General features: G+C 39.6%; 1 protein-coding gene across 1 annotated transcript in view; it reads right to left on the bottom strand.

Annotated features, from left to right (window-relative positions):
- LOC106929700 (transcription factor SOX-6-like) overlaps positions 1-12,174 on the bottom strand; it is a 148,249-nt gene that overhangs the window by 46,545 nt on the left and 89,530 nt on the right. The window contains exons 6-7 of the mRNA XM_015006799.2: positions 10,081-10,253; positions 6,536-6,604 (exon numbers count right to left, since the gene is read on the bottom strand). Coding sequence (XP_014862285.2) covers positions 6,536-6,604; positions 10,081-10,253 — 242 coding nt within the window. The remainder of the gene's footprint in view (positions 1-6,535; positions 6,605-10,080; positions 10,254-12,174) is intronic.

The following is a 12,174-nucleotide window of genomic DNA, read 5'->3' as shown; positions in this document are numbered from 1 at the left end:
CCTGTAAACGACGACAAACAGCAGCTTACTCCAGTATTGATGAACTTTTAACAGAGTCAAGAGGCAGCAGCTCCAGTAGACTGGCACAGATCAGTCTACAGCATCAACCAAGCTAACTTTAGCTTAGCAACATAGACGGCGTTTTGCTAAGAAAACAGTAATGAACATTCACATCTCGTGCAAGGATAGACAGTGGATATACATCTACAGATGAGCCTGGAGGATTTTCAGTGTTAGTTGTTTTAAGTTTTTAAAATATGGCAAAGCTAGCTAGCATTTGGAAGGCTAACTAAGAATGTACTGGGTTTTCTACAAACTTGTGCCGATGAGACATTTTTTTACAAGAGGCTAGTGAACTGTAACTGCGAATAACGTTACAGAGACTCACTCCAAAACAATTCCAACTATTTCTTAAAACTTCTGTTACTTCTGTAAAGAGAACAAAATTACATTCTAGAAAACTAGTGATAAATTTAACGTTTTTTCCGTAGTAATTTTGCTCAAGTATGCAAATTTAGATTAAAAAAAACTATAAATAAACTTTACATATCACAAAGAAAAAGTACATTCTACAGCAGCTTAAAGACAAAGTAAGCTAAGGGTTTCAGATTTAGTTCATTCCCTGAGACAAACACTGATTAGACTGAGTTCTGCTTCACTGTCTGTCTGCAAATGACTTTGAGCTTCTTTGGTGTTTTGACTTGTTTTCCCAGATCCAAACTAACATGTTACAACACTAAGAGAGGCCAGGAAGGTGTTCTGCAAGGTAAAATTATAGTTTGTGTCAAAGTTATTTGGTGACATGGAAGAAAAGGAAAACAACTGAAAGTCTACTGCTGAAGAACTGAATAAATACAAAAGCTAAAGCTCCACATTGGTTTCAGTTGCATTATGGATTGATTCGGGCTACGTGAATTAAGGAGATAGTGGTCAAAAATATGCTCGAATCTGATATAATATTTATTATATTTGGATGTTATGTACTACATTTTTTAGTAAAAACATCTTATTTCCACTGATTAAAGAGACAAACTCTTAGGAAACAAAAGACAATCTGACCTCTGATACCTTTGGGTGAACTTCCTGGTATTCACTGAAGTTCCATAACCAAACTTTCCTACAGAAAATGACTTTAAATCATTAATTGTCAAAGTGTCCCCAAGACAGGCACAGCTTCACAGGTCAGTGGGGAATCCCCCCGAGCAAATGTACGACGGGGTATTAGGGCCTTGTAGACAGAAGAGTACATTTTTGCCAAAAAAAACTCAGAAAGTTTGAGATTAATCTCAGAAATTTTCTTGAAAACACTTTGAATTTTCAGAAATTTAAAAGTGTAAAATGTTAACTTTTGGAAACTTTTTTGAGTTTTAGGTGTCAAAGTTTTCTGACTCGAAACTCAGAAATGTCCATGTTCTTTTCTAGAAAATTTATGAGATTAATCTCAAAATTCCAGATTTTTTTTCATGCAAATTTTTGACTTTTTAAACTCAGAAATTATCATACTAAATTCTGAGATTAAAACTTCCTGACTTTTTTCCAGCAATGTTTTACACTTTTAAAACTCAGAAATGTTCCCGCTTTATTCTAGAAAATTATTTTTGGGGGGCAAAAAATGTACTCCTTTTTCTACCTGCAATGCCCCTGATAACCCATCATACAACTGCCACTTATTAGTCCTACCAAAAAAGGAAAGCTTGTTCTCTGTGTTTTACACTGTTGTAAGAATTTTTTTTTTCATCTTGCTCTAAGTTTAATAAGCATCTGCATATAAAAGTTTTATTCCGTGATTACGGCGGGTTGCCAATGTGAGCCTTACAGTTGCTCAGGCTGGAAGCTTGTGCTGACTTAGAAACTGCCTCCTCATCTAACAGCCTCTCAGCTCCTCAAGAGTTCTTGTGTGTGTTTGTGAGCGAGTGGATTGCTGTGCTTGTGCTTGTCTGCTGCCCTGACGGCAGAAGAGCTATTGGCTCCGATTCAGACAGTAAAAACGGCTGAATTACAGAGGGCGATACGCTATCAGGACTAATAAAATAGCCAATCATTTAGTCGTCGTAGACTGCTGTTTAGAGTTTAGCACACAGAATATCGCTCATTTTGATCAATCGCAACATCAACAGCCAAACAGAAGGGGTTGGAATATTAAAAAAAAAAAAAAAAAAGACACGAGACGAAAAATAAAAACAGGAGACGAGAAACCCAAAGTCGGAAAAGACGGAGGAGGGCGGGTGAAGGAGGAGACAGAGGAGTTATAAATGAAGAACAGAGAGGAGGAGGAGGAGTGCGGCTTTGCAGTCATTAATTAGCCCGTTAGCTAGGGCCCGGGCGGTGCGGTTAGGGCCTGCGTCTTTGTGGGCCTGAAGGAAATGGGCCACATATGAGAGCCATTATAGGAACTGACTTAACAAAGACACATGCCTGTCAGCCACCAGGCTGGGCTGGGCCACTCAGCTCATACGGCACACACAAAGGGCCCCGCCACCGCTACCAGCGTGTGTGTGTGTGTGTGCGTGTGTGTGTGTGTGTGCGTGTGTGTGTGTGTGTGTGTGTGTGCGTACGTTGTTTGTGCCAGAGCAAGGCATGAACTGTCCACATGTGCGTGATTACGCGTTAACGCCAATTGTCTCTTCTTGGCGTAGCGCTGAAAACAAATACGCACATGATTTCCTTTGGTTTGGCTGTTCTGACTTACTTGCATCTTTCAGCTCATCAAGCTAATTTTAACTCCAGACAGAAGATAACGTGAGTAAACGCGAAGGTGCACCTGACCTAAGTGTTAGAAACTGCCAGCTGAACACTCTGCAGGCTGCAGAGAAGAATTCGTAGTTTCATCGATAACGGCAAAACGTCAAGGTCACCAGCAAACTACCACCGCCATGTTTCACTGTTCTGACCGATATTTTCTTGATTGACAAGAATCATGAGTCAGCAGGATATTTAGACAAAAGTCTTGAGTGGTCATCAACATGTGAGAGGAGCCTTTGTGATTTTGGTCATCAGACCTTCACGCCTTGGAACGCCGTTTCGCTCCATCTCTTTCTTTGTGTCGAGTCGACAGTGGTAGCTGCATTTATTTTACAAATTGGCGCAAAACTTTGGTATTTATTCCTCTAATGTCAACCCCCCCCTGCCCCCCAACACACACACACAATTTCACAACTGCGGTGCTTTTCATAGCATGGCTGATTCGCCCCAAACCAGGAGGTGGAAATATTTTCTCTCCTTTTTCTTTTTGTTTATGACATTTTAAAAGTTTGCTCAAAATTTGCATCACAATTCGATATAAACATAGCTAATGACGCGATTAGTCGTCTTTCTTAGATCTCTTTGGCTCGGGCTCCGATATGTTGTATGTTTAGCCTACTTCGTGTTGTCGGACGAGTCCTGGGTAATTATTTTTTACTTCCAGCCTAGATGTGGCTGATTGGACTAAACCAAAAGACTTAGACCAACTAAAGTTAATTTATATTTTGCCAAAGAAGGTCATTACTATTTTAAAACCGGTTATAAAATAGTAATGTTGGTATTGGATTGCTTTTTACCATTATCAGATGAAATCATTTGAAAACTGTAACTAACCATTATTCTAGTAATTGATTAATCTATCGATTATCCTCATGATTAATCAATTAATCGGTTAACCATAAAACAGACACATTCTGCAGATTTTTCATTAAACTGTCTAAGCCTTTTCTATACAATATTAGAAATATAATATAAGTTGGAAATAAATAAATAAATACATTTCTGTTCTAAAAAACAAAATTTACATTTTATTGCTTAAAATGCAATGATGTAACATTCTCTTAGTGAATGTGGAGATAAATATATATATATATATATATATATATATATATATATATATATATGTGTGTGTGTGTGTGTGTGTGTGTGTGTTATTTTGTTCAGTTTTGGAATAAGTACTGCTTTGAATATGTTTTCTTTTCAGCAAATGTTAATAATTAATCGATTGCTAAATTAGTTGACGATTATTTCAGTAATTGATTAATCACAATTAATAATTTGAGCCCTGATTTATGTTTACTAATGTCATTTTTTGTCTTATATTAGATGTTATTTGATGATCTGAAACATTTAGATGTACTAAAAACCCCCAGCAGACTCTATGAGGAGGTAAGTGATTTTTCCTGAGTCTTGCATTTGGTCGCTCCACTGTGTTCACGTTTTGTAAGTATATCTAGCAGAATGTGGCCTTCGGAAGCATTTCTTTAACCCCTGCTTGTCTCCTGCTGGCTTTCTGAACCATTTAAAACCACATGACAGGAAACCTAGGACACTTTGAACTCCGCTCCCCCCCTCACAACCTCCCTGCTCCCCAAACCACCACATTAGCCGACAAACACATTCACACCATCCAGGGAACGGAAGCAAGAAAACAGTATACTATATACAATAGAAAACAAAAAAAAAAAAAAAAGCTTTCTGGCTTTTTTCAAACTTCTCTTGATCTGTAACATGTTAAAGTTCACAATGACAAAAAAGATTTTAAAAAAATCCCCTGTAAGCGCTGTAGCTGGGTTGGTTTCATCACGCAGGAGACTGAGCGAACGCTCTGAAATCTTCTACTTTGCGTTGATCTATTATTCGCAGCATCTGGACAAGATTTGGCTTTTTTCTGAATTGAGATGTGAAGGGGCGGCGGGTGCCGAGGCCGACTCTCTCCCCGCTGAAACAGTAGCATTCGGTCAGCTCCTCTGAGCATTGGCCTGAGTGAAGCTCAGGTCTGGAACTGATAAGTGGAAACAGACCGCCGCCGCGCTGCCTGTGTGTTTAAGGCCCAACACACATCCGACACAGCGTAAACAGCCCGTACCCCAGCGACTAAACCCTGGAGCTTAGCCATAATAACTCTACACCTCCGTACAGTAGACCCACCATATGCTTCTCGCTAAGTCGGGCTCTCTGTGCCAAGACGGGGCTATTGTTCTTTAAATAAACGACAAAAAGTTGCTGTAACCCCACAGTGGGGGGGTGTAGGACGGGTGGAGGGATTTATTGCTAAGTGGCTTTTAAAATGAAAACAAATGATTTCTCCCGGCGTTCTGGAATTCTCTACGGAGAGAGAGAGAGTTGTGGAAGCGAGCTGAAAAAAAAAGAAGAAACGAGCGCAAAGCGACAACTACACAGCTGATGCTCCTGAAAGCCCCACACAATAACGAGGCGCTCCGGAGAGCTATTTTCCGCACGTCCCTTCATCCTCAAAACCAAACATGACACAGTATCCGCTGCCTCTCAGCGTGGAAGAGGATCCGAGTGGCAGACGGGCTGTTTTATGGTCTCGCTCTCTCTCCCCCCGGGGGCTAAGAATCCTAATGAAGTCCGATCGCAGCTTTATTAAGATCTAAAGGTGGGGTCTTGCAGTAAAAAAAAAAAAAAGAAAAGAAAACTTAAGAGTGTGTGGATGGGGGGGAAAACAACCCCCCATTAACTCTATCACACCTCCAGAGCGGCAGGGAGACGTGACGGGGGGTAAAACATCGCACATCGCAGCGCTGTGTTCGGTTTGGCTCGAGAGCCGATTTAATTTAGTCCGAGCGTTAAAAAGAGTAAAAAATAAATAAGCTGATCAAACGTGGAGCAAAATTCCCACGTGGCTATTAGCCACAGTGTGCAAATTTGACAGCATTTGGCTCGCAGTCAGGGGTCATTTTGGTGCTAAGTCTGGATGTGCATGCAGCGGTTTGGAACGGAAGAGCGTCAGGTGGCTGAAACGAAAAAGACACGACTTCGAAACCAGAGAGAAGGCGACACGAGGAACACGACTGATAAAAGTTACGAGGAAAGCTGCGATTTGATCAGAAAATATGGTGGGGAAAAAATGTTATATAAAAAAAAAAGTGTTTTACAGGCATATAAGGAGAAACACATGCTGTTGAGTAGACGAGTCAGGGGAGGGGAAAACAAAACGCAGGCAGGAGGCTTGGGAATTCTGGAGTATTGATCTTGGAGCAATCGATGCAAAAAGTACCGATGGAGTGGCAAGCAGGGCGATTACTGGGTCACCACTGAGCTAAAATGGTTTGGTCTGGTTTTGAAAAAATAACAATCTCCTTGCTTGATAGATTCCTGTCATTAACATTAACTATATCCAATTTTCAGAAGAAGCTCCTGAGCATGGCTAAAGCAGTGCTAGGTTGAAGAATCTCCAACAGTGACCTTTTTTTTCATCCATCTCCTCTCTATCATTTCTTTCTTCTGCTTCCATTTAAATTTGAATTAAAACAGAGTCAAGGTAAAGCAAGACAGACGCAGAATAACCCAACTAAAACAGCTTCACTCCAGTCATAAATCCTAATCTAATCTAATTCTGCCACTGTTTTTGAGTAACCTCTGCGATCACAGATGGAGCTTTTTAAAAATATTTATTTTTGGTGACGTGCAAATTGATTATAAAATCTCAGTTTTGCAAAATATCTGTTTGGACCAGGGAAGGACAAAATAACATCAATAAAGCAAGAGTGAAAGATGTGAGCAGAAACATTTTTTTAAAAATGAACAAACGTATCTGCCAACTAACCTGAATCTGTTGCTGGAGAATGTTGATCTTGTGCTGCTGCTGCAAAAGCTGCTGCTGTTGTCTGGCAATCTGCACACACACAATAACAACAGAAATGATGTCATTTGTGACAAGTTGAGCATAAAATCTCAAGTTGTCACAAATAATAACTTGAGATTGTTATTTCTCAAGCCATATAAAATTCTGAAATTTTTATTTCAGAATTTTCTCAATGTTTCTCATGTGCTATCTATATCGGCATATCCAGCTGATATCAGCATTTTAAATTGTCTGTTGAAGTAAGTTTAACTAAATATTATGAGCAAAAATATGAAAATGAGCAATTTCAGCTCGATAACCTGTTGTATGTGTATTTTGAAGCCATCGGTAAGCTGGGCTAGGAAACAACTACATTAGCATTGAAAAGTCAACCCAATGAACCATTTGTGTTTTAACATTTGGTTCCTCTGTGGTAAGAATAAATAATAGCAGCAATAAAAAGATAAAAACACTTTGTAAACAATGTCAGAATTCCACTACTGGCTAACCATTAGCCTGCTGAAGTTAGCTTCTGCTTCATTGATTCCTGAGCGCTAAACTGAAGAGCTAACTGGATCAAAGTTGTAAATTCTTAAAGTGGTAAAAAGTGAATTGGATAATTCTGCACTGATCACAGATTATTGAAAGTAGTTTTAAAAATATTGAAATTTTTAACGTAATTTTACACAAAGAAAGGATTTTTATGCTGCTTTGATACAAGAACAAATTTTGAATGATAAAGTATGGAATACGGACTATTTTGGAACATTTGGGTCATCAGTGGAAAATGGCAAATGAAAATAATTATCTATTGCTAACTGGCTTTTAGCCAGTTGCTAAATGTATCTAACTGCTAGCAACTGTTAGCTGATGCTACACAGTGGTAACCTTAAGGGCTGCTTTACTATATCTTAGGTAAATGTTGAGAACTTGATGATTTCTACTTCATAAATCCAAAGTTGCCATACTGATTAAACTTGGATTGAATTATTCTATGCTTATCACAGATTGATTATATTTTGTGAAATCAAAAGAAAATAAAGTAGAAGAATCTCATATCATCTTGAGAGCTAACTGTAAAAGATGCAAAACAAAAAAAAAGTTATATAAAGCTGTGGCTCACCTGAAAAGAAAAAAAAAGAGATAGAAAAACAGCTACTTGACCATGTGAGGTCAACGATATGTGCAACATCTATGTGGTAAAGTGGTTGGTTCATGAAGACATCTCAAGTTACAATAAAGCTTTGAGACTGACATGTTTACAACACCTTGAAAACCTCTTATATACACTCAAACACAAGCAGCCATCATCCTCACTAACGTGAGATTGTTGAATGTCAAATGCTTTTCCTCTGGTTAAAGGCTTGAGTGTTGTCCAGTGATGGCTGGCACGGACCTGCCAGTTGTAAAAGCTCAGACTCCTTAAAAGAGAGAACTTGTTGTTTGACTACTTCCACCCATTTTTAGCAAAATAAAAAAGGGGGGGAGGGAGGAAAACAGCTGCTTCTCTCTCCTTTTTCTTTTTTTCTTGAGGAATCGTTTAGTATATTTATTCCGAAACATAATTACAGGCTTCTGAATGGGAGGCGGCGCCCCATTTGCACACATGTCATATTTCATTAAAAGCAGATTTTTCTGGGGTTTGTCTGTAGGGCATTATCCTATCAAGTCTCAACAGCCAAATGACTGGCTGATATTGGAATCTGTCTTTCTTTTCACTCTCCCCATTTCGCCTGCTCCTTTGTAATGCTCTGAAAGGTGGTATGTGTTTTGATGGGAGGTGTGGACGTGTCCAAACAGAGCCTGTCGTATGCCAGCCCACGGTGACATGTCGACAAACAGCCAAAACAAAGAGGAGCAGCGCACCTAAAACACCTCTCTGCTTGTGTTTGCTCTTTCAAACGTTTAGTCGTTGACCTGAAGACTCACATCTGGATTAACACACTGCAGCTGAAACTTCTAAAGTCAGCAAAAAAAGTTAATAAAGAATGTGTACATACACGGAAAAAAAAACAAAAAAACAACAAGAGAGTACACTTAAGGGTATCGGCAGACGACATGAAGATTACCAAGGCATGATTGGGAGTTTTATAGACTTACTTAATAACGTGAAGAAACCAAGCAATTCCTTAAGCCTGACCACAAAAACAACTTTTTAATAGGAGCGCATTAAACTTAAGTAAGACTAATTTTGCTAATTACACATAGCAGTACCAGAAAAAAAGTAGCAGAGATCAAATATAATGACAATAAAATGTAAGAAGAAGAAAGCAGGTTTTCTTTTTGGGAAATCCTCATCAGAGGTAAATTCATTTTAGGAAAGCATGATATTTCCTAAACCTAGAAGAGTTTTTGCCTCCAATAATGCAACTAGTACACATCAGTTGGTCTTTCGATACATTTGTTGGGAGTTTTGTTGATTTATTTATGCATTACCTGCTTGGTTTCCTCTGTCAACATTCATTTCTAAATGAATGAATGAATCCTTGCTGTATCAGAGATGGTGATTCGAACTTCTGACCAGGAAAAACAATTAATTCAGATTCGACTTAGACTTACGTCTACTTCACATTACAGCTTAGACTGGGCCTGAAAAGTCCAACCCAGCCCAACCCGATCTGACCCAACTAATTAGCTTCAATTACAGATCCAACATATTATTTTGATTAAGCTTTACTACTTTTGTTAGTAGACCATTGTTTGAATGAGACGTGTAATTTCTCCCGTTTTTCACTTTAACCATCTTTCAGCTCCGTTTCGTCACTCGTTTTAACGACAAGATGAGTCAAAAGCAAATCATTTGGGATGTGCGACTGATAGGAGCAGAGCAGGGCAGAGTTGCATGTGTTTTTATTGTGCAGTGCGTTGTGCCTGTTAGAGTCTAGTGAACATCTGCACCTTAATTTCTGTCTTTCCTCAACAGAGTTAGCTGCCTACTCCTACCTTTAAACTACGATAAGTAAATTACTGTAGTCTTCTGATCGTCAAAATATCAAATTTCGCTTTTCTGTGCTGCATTAATTGTAGGATTATTAAATGCACCACCTATCTGAGCATCAAGCAAATAATTTCGGACTGACCTTTCCCAAATTTCAGTTCAATCTAAACTACAGTTCACATGGAAAGTTTTTAAAAGACCAAATGTGAGTTCAGAGTAAACAAACATGGCCGACTGGGAAGCAACGTCGATAGTTTGAGGACTGTTTTTAACAGAGAACAAACAATTGTGAACCTTGAGAGCCATCAGACCTAACAAAATCCAAATGGCGTTCACATACACATGTTGGCTGGATTTGGGTTTGGTTTTGTTTGGCTCTGCTGGTCTACAGCAAAACTGATTTTTATTATCTACCTTGGTACATCTATAAATACTTCTCGTTTGAAAGTATCCATACTTTCAAACTGGTCTAGTCTATTTAAAATACGAGGTACTTTGACATGACCAGATGTATTTGACATCTTCTGAGTGGAGCTAGTCAAATCGTTCGGTGGCGTTGCCCACCAGCACCTGTCCGGATCGTTCCTACCTGCTCCTGCTGCTGCCTGGCCAACTCCATCTGCTGTCTCTGCTTCTCGAGCTGTGAGGCGGCCATCTTCTTTTGCTCGTCGTGGGCGGCCAGCAGCTGCTCCCGCAGACTAATCAGCTGACCGATCATGGTGGAAAGCTGGCGCTCCTTTTCCTCCAGCGACTCGGGCGTACCTGCAGACATATTTGTAAGTCAGTTTACTTTTACTCTGAGGCCATTAAACGAAACACAATAACAATGACGGTTGCTAAGATCACATCGAAATTATCGGAGAATGAAAAACGCGTAGAAATTTATTCTGACAAATCAAAAACGAAAAGTTGAAAGCCAGATGATAACATTATTAGGAAATTCTCCAGAGTCTGAAGTTCATTAGGGTGTTTCTTTTTCTCCAAAATTTCACAATGGAAGCACTCCTTTCACAGATACCAGAAAAAAAATTCCAAACAACTTGTTTGGCCCCTCGAAAAATGCTCATACCTCAATTCCCATAAATCTTCTGACTTGTTGTTACATCTCACTACTTATTATCTTCAGTCTTGTCTCTACACGCTATCAACCAGTGTCTGCTCACAAGAACAATAAAATTAGATTGAGTTCACCTTTTGAAAATGGGTTGATGTTAAAGACTTTTGTCGGGTTTATGATTTAGACATTCTTGAGAGGTTTGTGGGCCGACACCAGAAACATTCCAGCTCCAACTCCGCAGTCATAATATTTCACACGATAGCAAAGACAAAAGACGAGATGGTGCGGCTAACATTTGCCTTTTAATTGACAAAGGAGCAGAAGATTTCAATAGAGCTTGAAGGAATTCTTCTCTCTATGCCTTTGTGTCTTTCGTAATGCTATACCTGACTTATTAACACCAATTCTGGTCAATAGTAAGTGGGACCATTTTGTGGTGTAAAAGTTAAGTGAGACAAATCAAAACCTGCTGGTGGGATGCCAGGGAAAGTGGGGTAAAAAGTGTAATTAAAAAAACTGCAAAAACCGACTTACTTTATTTGTAAGGATTAACTGACAACCACTCTCTTTGAGGAGGGACAACAGCTCGTTAGCTTGGTTGAAAGAAGCTGGAAAGTTGAACCAAACCATATCTCCAGGCTCAATCATTTCTCAGCAAACAATCAAACCGCTGTACAACCACAAACATCCTTATCCGTCAGCAGCAGAGGAGTCGACAATACACTGCAGCCCTGAGTTCAGACACAGCAAGTCCAGCTCTAAACCCAACAGGTCCTTGGAAATTACCAAGGGAAAGCAAACCACTGAAGAAGAGGAAGAAAATATCCATACTCATACAATAACGTGTTCTCCAACTGCTGTGATAAGGTTAAATGGTATCCTGTATGTTTGACACACATTGATGACTTCATTTACTGCTATGGTCAGGCATTACAAATGTGGAAGCTGTGTTGTTACCACAAGAAGGTGATGTGGAAGCAGCATCATGTCTACCTAATGCAACGAAACAAAAGGAAGTTGAACTGGACTGTTCATTAATCATCCTGAGAATAAGGAAAAAATGATTCATTTTTACCTAAATAAACCAAACAGGGCAACAGGTGATGCATCTGTAGTCTACATAGTAAGAAAAGCAGCTTCAATGTTTTTGTGTTCGTGTCATTAAAGATGTACATTTTTCTAACTTTGTCTGCAACAAGTTGTAGAGCTCAGATGCAGCTTCCTTCATTTTGATTGACTGTGTGTGTGTGTTTGTGTGTGTGTGTGTGTGTCCCTGTTGGTATGTAAATCTTGCACATGGACTGAAGTTTATCATGTTCAGAAGTTGCTGTACTTGTGTATGTGTGTGTGCGTGTGTGTGCGTGTGTGTGTGTGCGTGTGTGTGTGTGTGTGTAAGGTCTTGCCTTGGGGCCATGTAGGGAGACTGTAGGGTGGCCCCCCAACACTACCTGCATACTAACAAAGTCTCCATTGTGGTCTTGTCAGGCCACTATTGTACCCCAGACTGTCCTCCAACACACACTCTCATACACACACACACACACACACACACACACATGCAAGCAGAGAAATTACCCCTCAGCAGCCCTGACTCAAAGACAACATTCTTCTTTTGTCGTCTCTTTT

This window comes from Poecilia mexicana, unplaced genomic scaffold (genome assembly GCF_051168715.1).
Source record: "Poecilia mexicana isolate PSO_F unplaced genomic scaffold, ASM5116871v1 scaffold_6, whole genome shotgun sequence".
Classification (NCBI taxonomy): domain Eukaryota; kingdom Metazoa; phylum Chordata; class Actinopteri; order Cyprinodontiformes; family Poeciliidae; genus Poecilia; species Poecilia mexicana.
The sequence above is the reverse complement of the archived record's forward strand: the minus strand, read 5'-3'. Positions and strand labels throughout refer to the sequence as shown.